This window comes from Pseudonaja textilis, chromosome 9, assembly GCF_049901715.1.
Source record: "Pseudonaja textilis isolate UNSWEBS1 chromosome 9, rPseTex1.2, whole genome shotgun sequence".
Classification (NCBI taxonomy): domain Eukaryota; kingdom Metazoa; phylum Chordata; class Lepidosauria; order Squamata; family Elapidae; genus Pseudonaja; species Pseudonaja textilis.
The window spans coordinates 6,324,366-6,348,136 of record NC_141998.1 but is presented as its reverse complement, the minus strand read 5'-3'; the positions used below and the strand labels follow the sequence as shown (position 1 = coordinate 6,348,136).

The 23,771-nt window shown below is 46.6% G+C and overlaps 1 protein-coding gene across 3 annotated transcripts in view; it reads right to left on the bottom strand.

Moving 5' to 3' along the window:
- The window catches only part of RHOBTB2 (Rho related BTB domain containing 2), a 43,290-nt gene that overhangs the window by 7,680 nt on the left and 11,839 nt on the right, over positions 1-23,771 (bottom strand). Inside the window, exons 2-6 of one of the 3 annotated variants that reach the window (XM_026714879.2) lie at positions 22,967-23,045; positions 4,640-4,841; positions 2,482-2,585; positions 2,154-2,339; positions 1,004-2,013 (exon numbers count right to left, since the gene is read on the bottom strand). In XM_026714879.2, coding sequence (XP_026570664.1) covers positions 1,004-2,013; positions 2,154-2,339; positions 2,482-2,585; positions 4,640-4,841; positions 22,967-23,022 — 1,558 coding nt within the window. In that variant the 5' untranslated portion in view covers positions 23,023-23,045. Of the gene's footprint in view, positions 1-1,003; positions 2,014-2,153; positions 2,340-2,481; positions 2,586-4,639; positions 4,842-11,387; positions 11,950-14,883; positions 15,345-22,966; positions 23,046-23,771 lie in introns of those variants that run through there. The other 2 variants (XM_087938861.1, XM_026714881.2) reach the window with 2 other exon arrangements.

Sequence of the window (23,771 nt, the reverse complement as noted above, 5' to 3'; positions counted from 1 at the left end):
CTGACACCAGAATAGCAAAGCAGAAGTAACTGTTTCCCCAGCCAGTACAATGTTTTAAATGCAGGATACATTTTCACCAAGGAACATGCAGGATGTTGGCATACAGAAACAGCAGATTTGGCAGCCGTGGTTTCCCCACACGCAGCCAAGTTCATTTTTGTGGGCAGAGCACCAATCACCAATGCACGCACGTACACGAAACAACAGAGCCCAAAATTTATATTAGCTTATTTGACCTCACTTGGACTGTAACTCAGTAGACAGTTGTAAGACACCTTGCGGATACAATAATCACAGCCAGAATAAGGCAGGTTTCCCCTGATATCCATGCTCAGTCGATTGTAGGATTAATTCTGTGTTGGTCACTGGGACCAAAGGTTTATTCTTCCAAGTTTTCAGGCTCAAGGTAGAACCTATCCTCGGGAAACTTAGAAGCCTAGGGCACGGCAGCAAAAGGAAACAACTAATGACTTAATAGCTGGCCATCAATTTCCTAATGAACAGCTGAAAGAAACACAAGCAGGCACCGTACAAACACAATGCTTAGAATAAGTCCAGTGCACACATTCTGGAGAGTGGGTGGGAGGGAGAGAGAGAGGAAAAGAGGTAGAGGAGAGAGGGAGTGGGAGGGAGGGAGAGAGGAAGAGAGAGGAGAAAGAGAGAGAGGAGGGAGAAAGGGGAGAGAGGAGAGAGGGAGAGAGAGAGGGAGGGAGAGAGAGAGAGAGAAGGAGAGAGAGAGGGAAGGAGAGAGAGGGGGAAGGAGAGAGAGAAGAGAAAGAGAGGGAGGGAGGTTCTCTGAGGATGGGCTCCAGCATGAGCCCCAAAACCTTGAAGAATGAACCTTTGGTCCCGGCGACCGACTCAGATTGGATCCTGCAACATTATCCTGGGACATGTATATTTCCCTTCATTCGTCGGTAGATTGTCCTGTTGGGAGCTCAAAACTGTGTCTCAGTTGAATTAAGACTCCTGGCTTTCCTGCAAATCTCGCTTTCCAACCTACCCGAGAAATTCCCCTTGGCCAGACATTCTTTCACCCGGTTGGTTCTCCTGACGTGGAAGGCTTTGGTGATCTCCTGGTTCATGAACGCCTCGTTGTTGAGGATGTTCGCCACCATCATCCTGAGGTCAAAGACTTCGAGCAGCTCAGCAATGTGGGCGATATGCATGAGATCCCTCTCGTTCTCATCCAGCTCCCCGGTGTAGAGATATTTGAGGACGGCCCTGAACGGTCCCAGCTGGATGGAAGGGTCCATCTTCACTACCACCATCAGCCGGGGTTTGTAGGTCATGGGGTCGTCTGCCATCTCCTCCTGGATGCTGACAAAGGCACGGCTCCAGGAGGAGAGGAGCCTCCCCCGCTTTAGCCCTCGTTCCCCGTAGTTCTTGCCCCGCAAAATCCCATCGCTGGTGGAGGCTCTAAGGCACGTTTTTTGCTGGCCGGAGCCAGCTTCTTCAGTACTCTCGCAGATGTCGAAACTCGCAGCCCTCAAGAGGAATTCCCGCCCGTGGTGGTGTCGTTCCTGAGGAACCGTCCGCTCCGCGGCCCCCATCCTGAGGCTACTGCCCGCCATCTCCTCTTGGTCCCCCTCGTCCAGGTCCATCAGGAACAAGTCGTAGAACTTGGAGGAGGCGGTGGAGAGGTAGATCTTGTGCGCGTAGATTTTGATTCTCTCTTGCAGCACCAGGATGACATCTGCACACAGAGGGTCTTCCAGCAGGTGGGCCGGGCACTCTTCATTGTTAGAAGGGGGGTCGGGGACTACGATGATGGGGGGAGGAGGCTTGGGAGGCAGGAAAGGGGCCTGGAGCAACGGCCGTTGAACATTACGGAGGTGGGATTTCCAGAACTGGAGATGCCGCCGGGAGATGAGGGCAGCTCGGATGGCGTTGTCGAAGACATCCTTGATGCCAAATTGGGCTACTACACTGGTCTCATAGTAAGGGATGCCCAGCTCTTTGGCTACCTCTCGTCCCTTCTCCGGGGGAAGAATTTCATTTGGTTTGATTGGCCTGGAAGAAAAAGGAAATAACAAAGGTCTGACATTAGCTGAGCAACCAAAACTCAAAACGATAGGTGGGGAAAAGGAGGATCTAACTGGAAGAGGGACCCAGTGGCTCAATGGAAGGAAACCCTAAACCCAGAGTCCTACCTGGCTAAAGGTCTCCTGGCTCGGTTGACTGCTTCCAGGTCAGCATAGCGGAGGTCGAGCTGGCAGCCTACCAAGATGACAGGTGCCCTGGGACAGAAATGCTTAATCTCAGGGTACCACATGGTCTTCACATGGTGGAGGGAGTTTGGATTAGCAATGGAGAAACATAATACTACGACGTCAGATCTGTGGGAAGAAAGGAGGCAAGAATCAATGACCAAGGACTGTAAGAGTTTGCCCTGAATGATGGCCTCTGACCCCGAGTTACTTTATAACTCAGTAAAAAATGTTCAGTAAAAAAAGTTCTGTATCCGCTTTCAGGACCTACCTTCCATAAGCAAAGCGTCTGTCTTTGTGATGGTCCCCAAAGGTATCCCAAAGCCTTAAGGAAACACTAACATCATCTACAACATCTCGGGAACGTTCCAGTACCTGGGAGAAATTTAAAAAAAAGAATATTATCTTCAGACAAAGGGACAATTAACCAGCCAGTGTACCAGACCCTGGCTGCTCTTTAGAAGGCCAGACCCTGAAGATGAAACTCAAAGACTTTGGCCACCTGATGAGAAGGAAGGACTCACTGGAGAAGAGCCTAGTGCTGGGAATGATGGAGGGCAAAAGAAGAAGAAGAAGGGGACGACAGAGAAGGAGGTGGCTGGATGGAGTCACTGAAGCAGTAGACGTGAGCTTAAATGGACTCCGGGGGATGGAAGAGGACAGGAAGGCCCGGAGGAACGTTGGCCATGGGGTTGCAATAGGTTGGACATGACTTTGCAACTAACAACGAGTGTGGGGCTGAAGGTGTTAGACTAGGGAGGGCGGAGACCCAAATTCTAATCATCACTCTAGAACAGAGGTGTCAAACTTGATTTCATTGAGATAACATCAGGGTTGTGTTTGACCGCGGGGGGCCAGGATGGGTGTGGCCAGCTCAACATGACTCATGTCGGGGTGTCTGTGGTGGCCCTAGTGCTTCTGCCAGCAAAAACAGGCTCTCAGGCTCAGTTTTCAGCTGCCACGGCCTCCTACAACCCTCTGCCAGTGAAAACGGAGCTCAGGAGCCCATTTTCACTGGTAGAAGCACAGCTGGCCGGTCCTTCACTGTTTCCAGGGTGGCCCCATGGGCCAGATCCAGGGGTGGAATTCAGCCGGTTCAGGCCAGTTCGGGTGAACCGGATGTTAAATTTATATCAGGTTCACCGAACCAGTAGTTGAACCGACTGGCCACCCCTCACCTCACCTCCCAGGAGTCTCCACGTTGCCCATTTTGGATGCAGGTAAGGGCAGGAGTCTTCACGGAGACTCTGGGAGAGCAAAAAGTGGCCCTCCCAGAAGTCCAGAAACAGACCTGTTTCCGGCTTCCAGAGGGCCTCTGGAGCTCAGGCAAGGCCATTTTCGCCCTCCCAGAGGCCCAAGGGAAGCCTCCGGACTCTGGGGAAGGCGAAAACATCCCTCCCGGAAGTTCCGGTAGGCCACGCCCTCCATGGCCACGCCCACCCAGCAACCAGGCAGAGAACCTGTTGTTGGGATTTTCAAAGCCCACCCCTGGCCAGATCTAAATACTCCGCAGGCCTGATCCGGCCCTCGGGCCTTGAGTTTGACACCCCTGCTCTAGAGGAGTTTGAGGAGGATAGACCAGACAGACTCAGGTTCTGAGTCCCCCCTACAGGCTCCTTGGGTGGGTGGGGGTGTCTTTAGGTCTTTGTTTCAGCCCAACTTTGCAGGATTGTGGTTGTGGGGAGAAGAATAGGGACCACTGTGTGTGCCAGCAAGAGCATCTCTACAAAAGATGGGATGTTTATGTCACAAATAATTTCCTTTCAGTTTTTCAGCCTACGAATCTGTAACATGGCTTTCGGGAAAATAAATTAAGAAACATCTCAATTTTTGGTTCCTCCTAATATTTCATTAAGGAAAAAATAAATGTGAACGTTTTCATCAGAACCAAATCGGAACAACCCTGGAAAAAAAAAAACCCTATACCACATCATAAATTTATTGTTAGAAGATGTTGTTGCAGTTTAGGCCCAAAAAAAGACCTCTTTAAAGCTGGAGATGATGGGGAATAAAAGAGAATAAAAGGGAATAAAACTTTTTTATAAGAGTTTTTTTGTTTTTGTTTTGATGAAGAGCATCCAAAAACTGTAGTAGGGGAAGAATAAGGACATTCAATGGTAGGAAGGGGTCCAGATTTTGTTGACTAGTGTAGAAAAAGTTCTCCTTTTTTTTTTCCAAGTGTGCAATTTATTTTCCAAAAATCTGCACACCACTCGTTTATGGTTTTACACACACGCACAAACGAATAAGAAATAGTGCCTTCGTTTTTTTAAGAGTTTGCCATGACAATGAAGTTTAATGTAGAGATTCAGGGAGTTGTATCAGCAGGTTACCTCCACCGCTTTTAAGAGTCCCAAAGGAAGGGTTGTTGTTTTTTTCTACACCATCACTTTCCCCTTGATATACCCATCAGTGAAAATGCCACTCACCTCCTGGCAAACACGGTACTGATCAATAGCCCAGACGGTGGGCACGTGGGTAGCAAGGAGCTGATATTGAGTCAATGTGGCATTACATGCGCGGGCACAGATGAGCCGAGTCTTGCCCACTGCGTTGTCCCCAACCACAACACACTTGATGGTTTCTACGTTTGGCCTTTCATAATCCATGTCAGAATCCATTAATTGGGACCTGCATCAAGAGAGGGAGAGGAAAGGAAAGAGAAAAGGGGCATCAGAAAGGGTGGGAGTTTTTTTTTTCTTTTCAGATGGAGGTCCAGATTGTCTTCCACAAGTGGGCCACACCACAATGGAAGGAATCAATAGTAATGGAATAGAATAGGGTGAATGAGCTGGAAGGGACCCTGGAGGTCTTCTAGTCCTGCCCCCTGCTTAGGCAGGAGAACCTATACCATTTCAGATTAAGTGACTGTCTCGTCTCTTTTTAAAAACCTCCAGGGATGGAGTGCCCACAACGTCTGAAGTTTAATTGTCCTCACTATTAGGAAATTCCTCCTTCGTTCTAAGTTGCTTCTCTCCTTGGTTAGTTTCCATCCATTGCTTCTTGTCCTGCCCTCAGGGGCTTTGGGGAATAATTTGACCACCCCTCTTCTTTGTGGCAGCCCCTCAAATACTGCAATACTGCTAGCACGTCTCCCCTAATTCTTCTTTTCTTTAGACTAACCAATAATCCTACTTCACAGTGGGACCTGCTGGAGGGGATATGCAATGATTTTTATTTATTTTATTTTGTCAAGTGATTATTAGATAACAGGTGTAAGTATAAACATGGTTATAAATACATGAAATGGATACGAATAAGAAACAATAGGACAGGGACGGTAGGCACGTTGGTGCGCTTATGCACGTCCCCTACAGACCTCTTAGGAAAGGGGTGAGGTCAATAGTAGACAGTCTAATTTAGATCTAATAATCTAATCATGATTCTCAGTTTTGGCCTTTGCAAATGGCAACACACACACACACACACACACATACCACCCTCAACTGGCCACCCAACTTTCCAAAGACTTGGGTAGTTGTTCTCCTCCAGGCTGAGATAATCCTCACCAGATCTTAGAAAAGAACTGAGAAAAGCCTTGAAAGGGGTTTGGGAACTTGGCCAGTGCCCCCACCCCTACCCAGCATGCATTCCAGCCAGTGTCCCTTACAAATTACTAAGCATTTCAGAGCATGTCTCAGTGCAGCTTCCGATAAGATGCATATCCTGGAAATTTGCTTCCCATCTCCTTCCTTCTCTTTGTTTCCTACACTGGTTATGTGAGACTCCCAATCTCACCTCCACCAAACCTGTCCCCCATCCAAGATTGGTCAACAACCTCTGCACTGAGTCTGACCCATTCCTCTGCCCCACAGCCAGCCAGCCATCCCATCTTCCTTTCTTCCTCTCTTCTCATATACAGGCATCCAAATGCATCACACCAGCAGCCTGTGGGGCTTAATAATTAAAATAGACGCTGTAATGCAGACCTCGGGCTGCTTGTTTAGCAAAAGGAACCACGGATACTTGGGATAATGGAATTTACAGCATTTGTTGCTGACTCAGAATAAAACAAAGCCTGGCTCCCTGCTTGGTTTTAAAAAAAAAAAGCCACTTGTTTTCCTTGGTAGGAAAGTTTATAACAAGAGTGTTACAACTGGCATCTGAATGGGAAGAACTCATGCAGTTAGAAAGATGCTTCTGTAAGCAAAGGGGGCATTCAATATGGTTGAACATTTGCCCTCAAGTGAAATTGAAGGAAGTTTGTGCCCTCTTATCTTCTATACTGGGATTTGGAATGGGTCATGGAAGCAGCTCAGCAGCCTGTAGCTGATCTAATCTAATGGTAGGAGTTTGAGAAGGAAGTTAACTTAACTCCAAGTCTTAAGGCAAAAATTGCTTCCAAGTTCCCCATTTCTCCGTACTTCTATGTTCTATGATGTGAGCTTTACATCATTCAATAGTGTAGAATACAGAATAGTGCTATCATGTCACCCCAGCCCTTCTCTTCATTAAACTAGATATACCTCGTTCCCACAACCATCGATTGTATGCTTTGGCCTCCAGACCCGTTATCATCTCTGTGGCTCTTCTCTGCACTCTTTCTATAATCCCTATCACAACCATTTTGGCAAGGGTCCCAGACCTTATGGCTGCCTGCACAGAACATGCTAAGCTTCATTTTACGTTTTGCCAAGTGCTTGTTGGTTGAGCTCAACAGGTTTATGAACTCAACAGATTTACAATTCAAAGTTTGGGGTTTTTAATCATAAACGAAAAAGGGTCGATTCAATAACCCAATTAAGCATGTTAGGCAAATCTACCCAGGTCACACTGCTTATCAGCACGGAGATTAATCTATGCTCGCTCAGTGCTACACACATGGAAATGGCCAATTGTACAGTATAGAATGTTCGCAGAAACAAAATAATATAGACTTGAGTCCTGAGAAATTTTCATAGCAAAAGGATAGATTTGGTGAAAGGCATTTAAATAAGGGTGCAATGACAGATGCTGGTGACAAAGAACCCCACTACGATGGTGGACTCTTAAAATAATAACCTCTTTATTGTTAGAAAATGTATCCAATGGATAAAAGAAAAGCGAAATAAAAGAATCACACGGGGGGAAAAGTCTTCAGTTTCTCAGCGCACAGGTTTTGAAAAGCTGAGTGTGATTCATTTATCCCAAAATAGGCCTCAAGTGTCAGGTATCCACTGATTTTATAAAAATGGTTTTTGTGATAAAAATAAGACCACACACCATATGAGGCAAAAAAAAGAGGTGTATTATTAGCTTTGTTCTTTATTGCTCCCAATACACGACATTGACAGCCAGAAGAGAGTTTGATAAGAATAAGAGCTTCTTTAAAAAAATATTAAGAGACTTTGAGACTACAATTCTATTTATGTTGTCCTTAAAAAGCAATCATGTATAGAACACGTCTCACCTTAGCAGGTAGCATTGTCCCAAAGCAATTTAAACATATTTCTATAGGATTTCACATTGATTTACACAACCTAACCTCCCCAGGAGTGGGAGGATGAGGGAGTAAGTATAATTCTAATACTCAGTATAAAATACAAATATAATATGTAGGAGTATTGAGAACCAAGTTTAAATTCCCACTGAGCCACAAAAGGTTGCAAGGTAATTGCAGGCCACTGTACTATATGACATGATTCATGTAGTACGTACTACTTAAAATATAATTTATGTGACCTTGGTGCATTGAATAAACCACAGTCTATAAAGCATCATATATAACCCCACCATGGATGGGTTCACACAATATATTAAGCCAGAACTGAAAAACCCAGGTTGTGTGAAACCAGACAATTCAACCTGCTCTACCTCCTAGATTTACTCAGAGGATAAAATAGGGGGAAGTAGAATGGCATGCCTATAATCTGGAGTAAATACACAGTACACAACAGACACCATTAAGAACCACTTGCTCACATTAACCATTAATTCAGGAGCAATAAACAAGTAATCACCAGTTTGGTATAAGTGGTTAAACTCTGGCTGGAGAATTCTGAGAGTTGAAGTCCACAAGTCTTAAAGTTGCCAAGTTTGGAGACCTCTGGGTTAAAGCATCAAGCTAGGAACCAGGGATGGTGAGTTCCGGGCCCACCTTAGCTACAAACTGAGCTGGACCACCTTTGGCCAGTCACTCTTCTCTGCCCTGGGAAGGAGGCAATAGCAGACCCCTTACTAAAACCATGCCAAGGAAACTGCAGGGACTGGGTCCAGGAGGGCACCAGGAATCAAGATAGATTCAAAGGCCGAAAAGAGGAAGGAGGGAACCCCCCCAAGTAACTCATACCCAGGGGATGAATATAGCCTGAAATTTTAGGCTATCATGATTTCATAGTGGCATGGTGGATGCTTGCATCTGTCCGAATCCCTTGGTAGACTTTCGGTCTTTTACCCTTGGTAAACTTCCCTTTTTAGCACATTTGGCCAAAGTAACAGAACCGAGTTTGTAATTCCGCTTTGGAAATCATTCCACGGGGTTGCAAGAGTTAAGAAGAACTCACCGCTAAGGTGCAAGATGCAGGGGCATATGGGACGGAAATAAGAGGAGGTCAAATTATTCACCAAAGCACCGGAAGGCAGGACAAGAAACAATGGATGGAAACTAGTCAAGGAGAGAAGCAACTTAGAATTAAGGAGAAATTTCCTAAGAGTGAGTGGTTTGCCTTCAGAAGGTGCGGCTGCTCCAATCTCCGGAAGCATTTAAGTGCAATTTGACTGAAATGGTATATGTCTAGGGTCTCCTGCTTGGACAAGGGAGTGGACTAGAAGACCTTCAAGAGCCCTTCCACCTCTGTTATTCTGTTTATGTTGTTGGAAAAAACAAAAAACAAAAGGAAGAACACTGCCTAGCGGGAATTCCAGCAGCAGCAAACAGGGCCGGCTCAGTTAGAGTCAGGTGCTATTTAACAAGGGGACTATCAATTCAATGCACAGACCAAAGCTACCCTCCTCTGGCCCATCTCCTTTCCTGCGACCCTTCATCAGATATTCTTCCTTCCGCACACACCGTGTATACATATTGCAAAAAACCTCTCGGGATTGCAGAGGGGACGCGGTAGCCATCTCTTTTCTTTCCACCCTATGGAGCAGGTCTGTTTTAGTTGCTCTTTTGTCCCAGGGCAGCCAATTCATTATGTTCTCCAGGATCTTGGGCTTCAAGCTCTGTAAATCACGGCCCCCAGATGCTCCAGTTCCCCACCTCCTCCCCGGGGGGGCTTGCTTGAGCCTTGACCCTTCTCCTTTCCAGACTCAAGTTTGTGGGCTTGCTGCTCTCGCTTGTCCCTCCTCTGTCATTCCAGCATCTGTCCCTGCTCGTCACTCCCTCCTGCTCCCTCGGTCGGTCAGGTCCTCAGCGCTCTGCTTACTAGAATTCCAGCCCTCCAAAATCTGCCTCGCTATCTCTTAAAGAGAGAAAGTCCCCGTGTTCTCGCAAGCTGCCCCAGTCTTCTGTTGCCAAGGAGACCACAGAATCACCAGGGGAGCCTAACTCGTTTCCTAGCAACGGGAGAGCTCAAAAATCCCTCCCATCATTTTACAGGAATGTAAAATGTAAAATATTTATTATTATTATTATTATTATTTTAAAAAAAGAAATGTATCTTCCTCCCTTTATCATGATTTGTTCAGAACTAGTCCTCACAACGTTTTGTGTCCAAACAGGACCTGGAGTTTTCCACTATAAAGGGCGTCGAAGGAAGAAGGCTGGTGGTGCGAACATCTCGTGTTCCGAACATCCCACCCGGGTGCAAGGGAGAAGAAACGGAGCCAAAGAACTCTGCAAAATTTCTGGCCAAAGCTGGGCTTGATTATTATGATAACAACGACAACCACGCAGACTGGGGGAGGAAAAAAAAGCAACCCCGTTTTGCAAAACAAGCAGAAAACGCGTGCGTATGTTTGCGCGTGCACACGCGGGCGGGCGGGCGGACGGACGGACGGACACGGCTCTTGAAGTGTGCTGCACATTTCTTCTACCACGCAAGCACCTCCAACTTGCAATCTGGAAGGCGACAGGGTTTCCTAGTTCAAACCAGACTCCCCCACCCCCGAGGCAAAGAAAAAAAATCCTCCTCGGGCAAAGTGCAAGTGTTTTCTTTCTTTCTTTCTTTCTTTCTTTCTTTCTTTCTTTCTTTCTTTCTTTCTTTCTTTCTTTCTTTCTTTCTTTCTTTCTTTTTCTTTCTTTCTTTTCCTTCCTTCCTTTTTCTTTTTCTTTGCAACGATTGTCCGGAGATGCGCCACGGTTTTGTAAACAACTGTCACTACTCCGCGTCCCCTTCCTCCCAACCCTCCCCCACCTCCTCCCTCTTCCCTCCCCAGGGCGCCGGTCTTTTTCCCTTGTGGGTAAGTAAGTGCACATGCACGGCGACCCGGAGCAAGTGAGGCCGCCGCTCTCGGCGGGTGCGTGACAGCCACGGGATCGCTCAAAGGACAGCGTCTCTCCCCACCTCCCCTCCCAGAGGACCGTTCCACTCCAACAGTGCGGGGCGCCGGAGGGCAGGAAAAACGGAGCTGGCACCGAGCCGCGCAGGACGCGCGAGGGCGCGCAGAGTGACAAGGCTGGGCTTCAAAGGGAGCCTTCCCAGTCCCCCACTCGCCCTCTCCCATCCTGGCCTTTGGCCTCTCTCTCTCCCTCCCACTCTCCCTCCCTCCCTCCCTCTCTCTCGTCTCGGCCTCTCTCTCTCCCCCCCTCTCTCCCTCCCTCTCCCTCCCTCCCCCCTCTCTCTCTCTCCCTCTCTTTCTGTCTCTGTCTCTCTCTCGGTCTCTCTTTCCGTCTCTCGGTCTCGGTCTCTCTCTCTCTCTCCGGCCCCCTCTCCCCTTTCCCTCTCTCCCTCCCTCTTTCCCCTCCTCTCTCTCTCCCTCCCTCCCTCTCTCTCGGTCTCTCTCTCTCCCCCTTCTTTCCCTCTCTCTCCCTCCCTCCCTCCCCCTTTCTCTCTCCCTCTCTTTGTGTCTCTGTCTCTCTTTCGGTCTCTCTCTCGGTCTCGGTCTCTCTCTCTCTCTCTCTCTCCGGCCCTCCCCCCTTTCCCTCTCTCCCTCCCTCCCTCTCTCTCGGTCTCTCTCTCTCTCTCTTTCTCTCTCTCTCCCCTCCCCTGTCAATCAGCCTTCTAGTACTCTGGTAAGGAGAAGCCGGGCGGAACAGCTCGCCCCTCCGCTAGCTAGAGGAAGCCGGGGAGAGAACCAGGCGGCGGGCTTACTTACACCAACACATCTGAAGGGGCAATTGGCGGCGGGAAGACGAGCCCAGCTCTTCCCTGGAGACATGATGCCGAGGGCGATAACGAGCGCTGGGCTCGGCCTCTTCTTCTTTCTTGTCCTTTCCCCTCCTTCTCTTTCCTCCTCTTCTTCTTCTTCTTCTTCTTCTTCTTCGTCTTCTTCCTCCGCCGCCGCCGCCGGGCCGAGGCCGCTGCAGGAGGTTCAGACTCCCCAGCTCAGCTGCTGCTGCTGCTGCTCGGGGATACGATGCCGCGCCGGCTCCGGAGAGGCTGGTGGAGCCCTTTGCGAAGCTCCGCCGGCCAGCATCTTCCCTGCCGGTTGCCCCGCGCTGCTGCACGCGGGGAAAGAAGGCTCGGCTGCTCCTCCAACTCTGCCTCGCTTCAGCCCACCCCAACCCTTTTTCCTGACCCGCCGAGGCGTCGCCTTTCCCTTTCCTCCCTGGCCTCGAGTTGCGGAGCAACTGAGCGGCGGGCGGGCGGGCGCGGGAGCTGCAGTCCTAGGCTGGGACGCGCCCAAACGCTTATTTTCATTCACAAAAAGAAAAGGAGACGGGGGGGGGGCGGGCGGGCGGGGAGGGGGAGGAACACCCAGGAGCGCAGTGGCAAGCTCCGCCTTGCATCCCCGGCGGCTGCAGATTGGCTGAGAGCGAGCGGAGTCGAGGGGAGGGGAGGAGAAGGGAAGGGGAGGGAGGAGGGAAGGGGAGGGTGGGGGCTCTGGAGCGAGCCAAGCCGGGTCTTCCTGGGCAAAGAGGCAGCGGTGCTGTCCGCGGTAGATTCCCAGAAGCATCAACGCGCTCCAGGTTGCAGCGATCTTTCGAAGGGGGGTTACCTGGAGGATGTGGGTGGGGACCCCACTAAACCTATGGGTGAGGTTAAGTGGGAGAGAAGAGGGGGGAAAAACTGGGGGCTTTCTTTCTTTTTAGGACACTAAAGAGGCTAATTTCCCCCTCTGTTTCCATTGGGAAAACGTTGGCAGGGCTTCAGAGGTCTCCAAACTTGGCAACTTTTAAGACTTGTGGACTTCAACTCCCAGAATTCTCCAGGCAGCTATGCTGACTGGAGAATTCTGGGAGTTGGAGTCCACAAGCACTGGCTGGAGATTTCTGGGAGTTGGAGTCCACAAGCACTGGCTGGAGATTTCTGGGAGTTGGAGTCCACAAGTCTTAAAGCTGCCAAGTTTGGGGACCCCTGCTCTAAGCACATCTCTCGAGATTTCAAAAGGCATTTTGCCGGTTATTATACCTAATTCCAGTAGTATTGTTAAGGCAAGGAAAATAAGGAGACCATCTACAAAAAGGGATCTGAGTTTGCTCTAGGACTTGGGTCAAATGTGTGACCCTTACTACACACATGCATTGTAGGCTTCAAGCTAGAGGTCTCTAAACTTGGCAACTTGAAGACTTGTGGACTTCAACTCCCAGAAGCTGCCTGGAGAATTCTGGGAGTTGAAGTCCACAAGTCTTCAAGTTGCCAAGTTTGGAGACTCCTTGCTTTAGAGCAGTCATTCTGGAAGGTGGGCTCAGCTGCTACTACAGGGGATCCTCGACTTACAACGGGCATGACCAAAAGTTACAACAGCATTGCCAAAAAGGGACTTGGGACTGTTTTTTTTTCCTACACTTACAACCGTTGAGGCCGCTCCGGATCAAAATCCAAACACTTGGCCATTGACTCACATTTAACAACGGCTGGGTTCTCCCCCAGGGGTACAGGAACCTTTTGGGAAGCCAGGGTCACTCAAGAACTATGTTAATACTACACAAATGCAGGGATTCAACTTAACCACAGTGGCAAGAGAGGTCATGAAATGGGGGGGGGAACCTCACTTAACCAAAGTCTCACATAGCGGCAGAAAGTTTGGGCTTAATTGTGGTCGTAAGCCAAGGACTACCTGAATGCTCCATCCCTTAGGTCTGAAAGCAGGCTGTGTCTTCCCAAGTTTATGCTGCTTTGCAGATCAAAAGGCTGGAGAGCTAAGCTTGGCCAACAGAAAGGAGTCCCAGAGGAATGGGCATTGGCTGCCCATATTTTCGACTATATGGAGAAACCCCCTCTCCCAGGATTGGCTAACCCTCTGTCCTAAATAAATAAATAAAAATTTCCTGAAATCCAGAGTAACATCTTGGAGCTGCACTCCTCTCTTGCAGGAACAAAAGGCGCCCAGTTAAAAACAACAACAGCAAATAACTCGGGCAGACAGTTACATAACCAATGCTAGTTTTGCAGTTAGGACTGTCCTGGAGAAAAAAAAAAAAATCAAAGCTGACTAAGTTTGGAGCAAGTTCCTTGTCCCAAGAGCCTTGTGCCCGAGTGAAAAACAAAAATACCCTGTGGAATTTCCTTTGGAAAATAGGTCCCAGGAAGGAGTCAGCCCTACCCTTATAAACCATCTCCTGCACAAAACTACGAAGAGGCCATCACAAGAGCAGGATTTGCACAACACCACCAAGTAGCTGCATTTAGCCAGGCCTCTTGTGCAAAAAAACAGCTGTGATCCCCCTCACTAGAAGCCATCCTCTGAGGGTGGGGGTCCTCAAACTTGGCAACTTTTAAGACTTGTGAATTCTGGGAGTTGAAGTCCACAAGCCTTAAAGTTGCCAAGTTTGGAGATTTCTGCCTTAGGAGGTGGGGTCTGAGATCCTGTCCTTCGGGGGGGTTCCTCTCTGTGCTCCACTGGGCTTCTATAGCCTACAAAGCCCCTGGCTTTTATCTGTAGCCACAGCTACAGCTAATCAGAGTTGGAAGGTCATCTAGTCCAACCCCGCTGCCCAAGCAGGAGACCCTACACCATTTCTGACAGATGGGGCTCCAGTCTCTTCAAGTGATGGCGCTCCTGCCGACGCTCTTCCCTCCACCCTGCAGCCCTGCCAGTTGGCTTTCCTGGGAGCCCCCTCTTCCCTCCCCAAATTTTGCCGCGCTGTCACCCCCACCCACGTCGTCCCCCCCACATTTTTTTTGCCACCTCAGTACAGAAAACCCCCAAGAAAAGCTTTAGCCATCCCTAAAGCCTTTAAAGGAAGAGAGGAGTCGGGGGGTGGGAGGCGAATTCAAGGCCAAGCAGCAAACCGCCGGGGCTCTTTGGCAGCCTGTCTCAGCTGCTGTGACCCAGCACATCGAGGATCACGTGACTCCCCTCGCCGAGACTTGGTTGCAACGCCTCCTCCCCCGAATGCATAACGAAAATAAGCTCGTTCCTGCTTCTCTTCGTGTTCGGATCAAAGCAATCCCTCCGAGCCGCCCGGCGGGCCCGAGCCGCTGATGCAATGCCGCGTCAGCGAGCGTCAGAGCAGCACCCGCATCTACCTCACTGCACACCTTTTGCAATCCAATCACAGAGGCCGACATGTCCCCTTTCTCCCCCCTCCTCTCCCTCCGGCTTCCAGCACCCCGTTTCCCCCTCCCCCCACTTCCCTTCCCCCATGGCCAGCTCTGCTCTCGAGCTGCATTCTACAACTCCCCTCCCTTTCTTCTCCCTTTCTCACCTAATTCGCAAGACGGGCATCTCTCTCGCCATCGCAGAAGGGTCCCTTGGATGACTTGGACTGGGGAGTGGCGATCCTCCAGTCTGGAGGGTCCTTTTCGGTGGTGGTGGTGGTGGTTGCTGTTGTTATGATGATGATGATTTTGAAAGTTTGGGCTGGGCTTTGCGAGGCCGGCTCCCTTGCCAACCTGCCCCCAAGAGCTTTTGAGTCAGCAACCACTGCGGGCTAACCCGGCTAACCGCTGCCAGTTCTCCTCCTGCATGGAGCTGGAATGAGAGCTCGCAGGCACAAGCGGCTGAGTTATAGGCTTTTGAACTTCCTTGTGGGAAAGGGTCACCGAAGGGGGAAACGCGCACACACACACACACATACACACACCACCATCACACACATAAAGCCAGCTTTGCCACTTGCATGATTTGGCTCATTTGCTCCTTGGAGCAGGTGCTTAACTCTGGTATGAAAAGTTCCTGGCGGCTTTTAACTTCGGTCTGGGAGTCTTGAATGGAAGCATAAATTGTGACATAGGTCAAAATAATTCTTAAGTAACATGGCTGGAGCCTGTTTTTCTCCAAGCCAAGAGCTGCTCTGTCAGACAGGAAGGTATCGGAGAGAACAAGGACTAATGAAGGTGGGAATGGAGTTGAAATCAATAAGCAAAGAGGCTGCTACTATATCCATCTACCCTACTATCCATCCTCTAACACAGGGGTCTTCAAACTTGGCAAGTTTAAGGCTTGTGGACTTCAACTCCCAGAATTCCTCTTCCAGTCATGTTAGCTCAGGGATTCTGGGAGTTGAAGTCCGCAAGTCTTAAAATGGCTGACATTGAAGACCCCCATGCTAGTCCAGGGGTCTTCAAACTTGACAGCTTTAAGACCTGTGGACTTCAACTCCCAAAATTCCTCCTCCAGTCATGTTAGCTCGGGAATTCTGGGAGTTGAAGTCCACAGGTCTTAAAGCTGTCAAGTTTGAAGACCCTTGCTCTAACACCTGATGAAAACATGCATACATCATTAAGGCAGGGGTCTTCAAACTTAGCTTTGAGACTTGTGGACTTCAACTCCCAGAATTCCTCCTCCAGTCATGTTAGCTCAGGAATTCTGGGAGTTGAAGTCCACAGGTCTTAAAGCTGTCAAGTTTGAAGACCCTTGCATTAAGGGGTCTTTGGTCCCTCTGAGCTTGGTGATTTTCTTGTAAACATTTCATCACCCAACCAGATAACATCATCAGTGTTGGAAGGGAGCCTAATAAAATCATGGTTTGGTTTTGTTCCTCTAATCAAGGAACCGTCAAGAACATTTCCAACGACACTGGCAAATGCAACCCATTGTATAAAAGCAGAGAACAAACCTCACTGCCTTCTAGCACTGATGATATTACCTAGCTGGGTAATGAAACATCTCCAAGAAAACCACTAAGCTCAGAGAGTAACAAGGGCTCCATTATTCAACCCTGAGCTACAAATATTCTGTTCTATTAATAAATCACTAAGCTTGACAGAATGAATAACCCAAACCTAGACTTATCAAAGGGCTATGCGTCAGTCACAAATTATGTAACATGTAAAGATGTCACCAATTACCAAGAACCTATACACCTGTGAAATGGGTACATTTTTTGCTTCATTTTAAAAGACAGTCTAGGGGAAAATATCTGTATAAATTCTTTGTACACCACCCAGAGTCTCTCAGTGAGCAGATGGATGGTTTCTAAATCTGATAAATAAATAAACACTTGGAAGGTACTTGTGCAATTAAATTCTCTATTATATTTCTGTGTAACTCAACTAAATGTACTGGACGTATTCACATGACATTACGAATTAGAAAATTGCATGTTATATGAACCTAGCTTACGTGAGATGAACAAATGTGGAGCACGGGGTCAATTAAATGAAATTTTTTGCTAATTCTGGGTAAACGGTCTCCAAAACTCAGTTTCTGAGCTCTAATAATATTCTGATCACATATTTTATAGGTTAAGTATTCCTTCTGCATAGACACACTAATTCAATTAAAGGAAGAGTTCCTAACAGGGAAAGGGCTCTTTGAGTAAAACAAAATTATTTCTTGGGCCAGATAAGCCGTGTATGCTGTGTAAATAATGTCTAGCCTCTTATTCTCCAGCTTTGGAGCCAAATGTTTATTTTATATATGATATAATAGAGTTGCTTTGTTTTAACTTAGCATAGTGTTACAAGACTTGCCACAAAGAAAATCTTTCTATTATAGTAATTAAGAGTTGACAGCAATTGATGGCACATAATCAATTGTCAGAAGGCAGCCCCAGTCAACCTGCAATTAATCAAAGTATGTTTTTGAGGTGGGCAAGTTAAGCATGAAATGCTTTTTATAGCTACCTCTGGAGTCAAATTAGCTCAGATTTTACTGTTAGATAACAGGAATATTTCTAAAATAATCCTCAGATAACTCAAATAGGAGACTGTGGTGTCTGTTATCATCTTTACTGGTGGTCCTTGACTTACAACTACAACTGGGACTGGAATTTCAGTCGCTAAGCAATGCAGTCATTAAGCAAGTCCTCATGGGACCAGACCCAATTTTACAATCATTTTTACCACCGCCGTTAAGCAAATTACCATGTCGTTAAGCAAACCTGATTTCTCCAATTGGGGAAAGGTCTCAAAAATGTGACTGCAAGAATGTTGTAACCATCATAAATGTGAGCCTGTTGCCAGACCTTTTAATGATTCTTTGTGAATTCTGTTCCTTCACGGTTAAAAGGCTGTTTCCAACTAATTGTCCCAGATAAGAACGAGTCTTGCCAAGGTTGTGCAAGGCTGCCAAGAACACTAGATAAAGTTGCCAAGAAAGATTTCAAACACAAAGAGTCTCCAAACACAAACTAAGAGAGTCCGAACGTCCACAAGGCTTGAGTCCAAAAACTTCTTTGCTTCCTGCAAAGATCTCCGATTTCTCAGCTGGCTTTTATTTCTTATGGGAAGGGCCATCATCTTGCAGCCTTACTCCTGAGTCGCCCGTGCTGCTGCAGCTGCTCTTTCCTTCGAGCAGCCCTGCGCGCATGCACACTGGGCACAGGCTCCTCGGGGGCCTCTTCCTCACTGCTGCCAGCCTCCACAATCTCCAAAGGCAGCATTCCTCTCCCTGATGGTCCTGGCCCCATCCCTGCATCACACACGGGACTCCCCTCATCTGAGTCCTCACTCTCCGAGACCTCAGGCATCCGCACCTGCTGCCAGCAAACCACAACATCTCTTGTGCAGGGCAACCAAAGAAGACCCGGCCGATCAGCTGGGACTCAATGGGAGGTGGGGAATAGATGGGGGCGGGGCCAATTAGAGGTGGTATTTGCCGGTTTTCTGAACTACTCAAAATTTCTGCTACCGGTTCTCCAGAACTGGTCAGAGCCTGCTGAATACCCCCTCTAGACAGCTCATAAGCAATGTTTTTCCAGGCTGTTCTAACTTCAAACGATAGTTAAACCAACGGTCATAACCCGAGGACTACCTGTATTTATTTTATTTTATTTTTTTGCTTTAAATATAGTTTGTTTTTAAAGGGAAGCTATCAGCTGGTCACCATTTGTGACTTTTTTCCAATTGGAGACCTCAGATTTGCCTAACGACATGGTAATTTGCTTAACGATGGTGTTAAAAATCATTGTCAAATTGGGTCTGACCCCATGAGGACTTGCATTGCTTAGCGACTGAAATCCCAGTCCCAATTGTACGCACAAATCAAGGATTACCAGTAAAGAGCAGGCACCGGCCACCTCCTATTTGGGTTATCTGAGGATTATTTCAGAAAAGATTCCTGTTATCTAACAGTAAAAACACAACATTTGAAACAGAAGGAAGCTTTCCAATGTCTTACATAACTCAAAAATATTGAAGCTAGTACAGACAATAGTCTACAAAGGCTGCAAACAGAAATTAAAGCACAGGAAGTCGACTACAAAAAGTCTTCTGCTCTCTAGGCAGCCATCAAAACAGATCTGCCACAAATGGCAGAGAGATGGAAAGGGAGATAACAAAACAACAAAATAAATATTGCCCATCAGGAATGGCAGAACTACTTCCCTGATTGCACTTGGTTCCTTGTGCAGCTGCCAGTCAGGAGGACAAAATGGCACAACCCTAATTTAATTAGAATACACTACACCCCCACCACAAGAAAAACTGGAACCGGTATCTAAATTCAACCTAGAAATAAGGAGAAACTTTCTGACAGTGAGAACAATCAACGCATGGACAGAGAAGTTGCCTTCGGAAGTTGTGTGAGCTTCATCCCTGGAGGCTTTCAAGAAGGGACTGGACTGCCCTCTGTCAGAAATGGTGTAGGGTCTCCTGCTTGGGTAGGGGGGTGGATTGGACTAGATGACATACAAAGGTCCCTTCCAACTCTGTGAATTGCTCAGGTTGTAAACTGTGGATGGCCAATTTGTATGCAGGTAATCCTTGACTTATAACCACAGTTACGACTAGAATTTCCAATACTAAGCTAGGCAGTTGTTAACTAAGTTGCCCTCGATTTTACAGTATAATACAATATAAATTTTCTTAAATAAATAAATACATATGATGGGAACTAGGAAGTGTGCCTTTTCTGTGGCAGCCTCTGTCCTATGGAACATTCTGAGCCCTGAAGTTCAGAGGGCCTCTATCCTCCTAGCCTGTAGGAAGACAGGCAGAGGGTGGCGTCAAGAGAGGACTCAGTCTGGAGCTCTGAACATTACCACAAAGAGTATAAATCCAACCTTTTTTTGGATTCCGTTAACTCTTATCTAGCACCAATTTAGTTCCGATCATTGCTTTATTAGAGCAGTGGTGTCAAACTCAAGGCCTGGTCCATGGGATGCTTAGATTTTGCCTGCAGAGCCAGCCTGGAAATAGCAAAGGTTTGGCCCATAGTGCCTTTGCTAGCAAAACTGGAGCTCGGGGGGTGGTGGTGCATGGCCCCCCACATCACCATTTTCACTGGCAAAGGGCTATCAAAACAAACTAAAAACAAAAGAAAAGGAGAAATTTTTCCCCCTTTGCATTTGAGCAATGCAGGAAAGGACAGGAAAGGAGAAAGGGAAAGAGGAAAGGAAAAGATGGGAAGATGGGAAGAGAGCAAGAAAAGAAAAAGAAGGAATGAGGGGAAGGAAGAAGAAAGGAGAAGGAAAAGGGAAGGAAAAAGAAGAAAAGGCAGGCAGGCGGGCGATTATGAGAGTAAGGGAAGGTCTCAGTGCCTTAGCACTTGGCCACCACAGGTGCCCCCGACACGAGTCCTGTGTCACACCCACCATGGCCATGACCCCGGCCACCCCCACCCCAAAATGGCCCTCTGTGATCAAACACAACCCTGATGAACACCCGCAATGAAATGAAGTTTGACACCCCTGTGTTGGAGTCTTGTGTATAGGCTTAGCTGGAACTTAACGTTTAGTCCTGACTCTTTTAGCCAGACCTGGGCTTCTGTAAAGCTTTGAAGACCACCATGAATTGCTCAGTTGGACAACAGGGGTGGAATTCAAATTTCTTAACAACCGGATCTGTGGGCATGGCCTAATTTGTGGGTGTGGCTTGGTGGTCATGTGACTGGCTGGGTGTGGCTTGTATGTAAATATTGTAAATATATATGTAAAGTTTGAATTTTTTATTTTTAAAAAAGAGCAACTTTTACCCCAAATCAGGCAAAGCAGGCAGGCAGATTGAACTGCTTGCAGAATCACATATGTACATAATTAAACAAGCTCTTCTCATTAAAGCATCCCTCACGGATGGACCTGCTAAGAGTGTGTGACAATGATGGGTGAGACCAGCCAGTGCCACCTTGCCGTACTCTGAAGCTGGGCAGGTAGATAAGAAGGCAACATTACGAAATGTTTCTCAAATTCCGGCATACCCTATGCAGTATCATCTTCTTGAATTACAATTTGAAAAAAAAAGAAAACTTGACAGGCTTGTCTAAGGTAAATAATTAATTTATCAAATTATTTATTGACTTCAAATAGCTCCGTTCCCCCCGCCATTTCTCTCTTAATTTGTTTCATTATTGTTAGTTCTGATACATTAGTTATTTTTATAGCTGCACTGTCTCCCTGAACACAGACTGAAAGATGGAGTATATTTTCTGAGCTAAGAAATAAAGACAAATTCCATTTACTTTGTACTGTGCTGCGAAGAGTTGGAAGCCACTGGCCCGCTTTTCTTTCTTTTTTCTCTTCCCCCTTGTATTTCATACCCCCTTTCTGCCGTCCCCTTTCCCATCCTCAATTTCCTATTTTACTTTCTTTTTTGTATTTTATATTTGATATAATAAGATTTTACATGCCTGCAGAATTCTGCATCTATTCTATTAAGTAAGTCTGTTTTGTTCACAGTTTCCCAAAAAGGCAGGAGATCCAGCAATGGTTTCTTAGAGCCCTAATGCCCCATAGTCCATAGTCTGAATCTTTTTCAGGACATCCTGAGGTTTAGCACAATAGTCTACAAGGGAATATTCAACACAGACAAACATATATTTATAACCTGCTGTCTACTATTTTGATCCCATCGCTATAGATCTGTTTTGTCATTAGTGGCTATAAATAGTTACCAGCAAACTTTCCTAAGTTTTAAATGACCTCTTCCGGTTATCTCCAAGGGCAATAATCTGGTTGCTTGTAAGGAACCATAAAAAGACCCAACTATCTCCACTAAATATCTGGAGAGACTGATGTGCATTATCAAGACACTTGTTAGTGATGTAACAGGCAATCTGAGTCATCCTTTAGGGGCAAAGTTCAAATTTTATTTATGACGGAGCTGGCTTGGCCAGAAGGTAAACAATTTTTTTTCCAACTAGCTCCTTCAATTTTGGACCATAGCATCCACAGGGAAAAGTGGGAGAGGATCAATCATGGAGTAGGGCACAGGGCTGAACTATGGATGGAGAGAACCAGATTGATCACTTCCTAACTGGTCTTGGGGAAGTCCCAGCCGAACTCAGCCTAACTCGCTCACGGGATGGTTAGGTATTGCATACAAAATTATACGTAGCAATATTTTACCTGTAAATGACTTAATTGCAGTAATATGCATGCGAACCACTGCTTTAAACTCAATATAAATCATTCTAAACCTGACCGTAAAAAATATGATTTCTGTAACAGAGTTGTCAAAATTTGGAATGCCCTACCTGATTCAGTTGTCTCAGCTCCCAATTTTCACAGTTTCAGTCACAAATTGACTTCCGTGAACCTTACTTCATACTTAAGGGGTATGATTATTCAGATTATCCAGATTATTCTACCTGGAAACTTGGCAGTCAAGCAAACTTATTTAGCATTGTTATACTTTTCGATGTCTTTTCCCATTCCTAAATGTCTTGCTAACCTACTGGACTGCAGAAATCTGGATGGCCACTAGCTCAAAGGAAAGAGGTGCAGGAAAGCCAACTCTTTGCTTCCTTGGTCATCTGAGTCTTAAGAGGATAAGAGAACCCAAAGACGAATATTCTCTAAATTAGGCTCCCGTTATGGAAGTTTGTATTTTGTGGGAGTCAATGGAGAAGCACTTTTAATATATTGGATTGTTTAGATCAGTTTTGAATCTATCATCATATGTAGGCAGTCCTTGACTTACAACAGTTCATTTAGTGACTGTTTGAAGTCACAATGTCCATTTTTCACATTTATGATGATTGCAGCATCCCCATAGTCACGTGATCAAAATCCAGACCCAAGACAACTGACTCATAGTTACTGACTTTAGTCCTTCCTATCTACAATGATTGCAGTGTCCCAGGATCATGTTTTGTAACCTTCTAACAAGCCAGGTCAATAGGGAAGTCAGATTTATCTAACAACTCTGTTAACTAACTTAAAAACTGCACTGATTCTCTTAACAACTACAGCAAGAAAGGATGCAAAATGAAGAAAAACTCACTTAACAAATGTTTCACTTAGTAACCAAAGTTTGGGGCTTAATGGTGGTCGTAAGTTTTGAGGAGTACCTGTACTTTGTAGAATGAGACTGTAAGAAGAGATCAGGCACCTTAACCCAAATTTGGGCTATTTTTTAGCTGAGCTTAATAACAAGGCCAAAAGAATGAAAAGCATTGTGTATACTCACAGCGTATGGTTCATCTTAGTTTTCCGTTTGTCAGCACTTTTGTCTCCGGGTGCCATCTCTTCTTCGTCTCTTCAAGAATCTGAAAATAGAAGAAGACGTACAGATGACACGAATGCCTACTCAACTCTACCTGTTTAGCCTTTGGAAGGTGCTATTTCTTTCCCTGAACCGCTGATGATTCCCTCAATTTCGCCAGTGAGATGGAAGACTCAAAAAAAAACCCATTTGGATCATTTCCTGCCCGTCTCAGCTTGTGCCTTTCCCCAGTATTTGAGAGAAGTAAACAAATAAAGCGAACAACAAACTGTGTGTGGTATGCTCATAAATGAGACACACCAGCATGAGAGATGATGATAGAGCCAGCCAAGGACATGCTGAGTTTCCAAATACGGATTTCTGCCCAATGCTTAATTTGCATGAATAAATCCTAGCTTTACTTTTCCAAAATACCAACTTCTCAGCAGTTCTGCATCCAATGAACGGTGGATGAAAAAGCCTATTATTAAAACAAATTGGTAATTGGGGCACACACACAGAGAGAAGTCACTCAAGACTCTTTATAGAAAGGCTTGTAGTTGCTACAAAACAGCTGAGCTCGACTCGACGGTTACTTCATGGAAACATCCTGCGCAGTCTTCTTGAAAGCAAGTCAGGAGTGGTTTACTGTTACCGTATCTTCTTTCAGGGTGTATTTTTTTAACCTATCCTACAGTTCTGGTGTCTACTCATCCAGGCCCAACCTTCCTTAGCTTCTAAACTCAAATAAGGCTCAAACAAAAGTTCTGTGATCTACACAAGGGTGCGT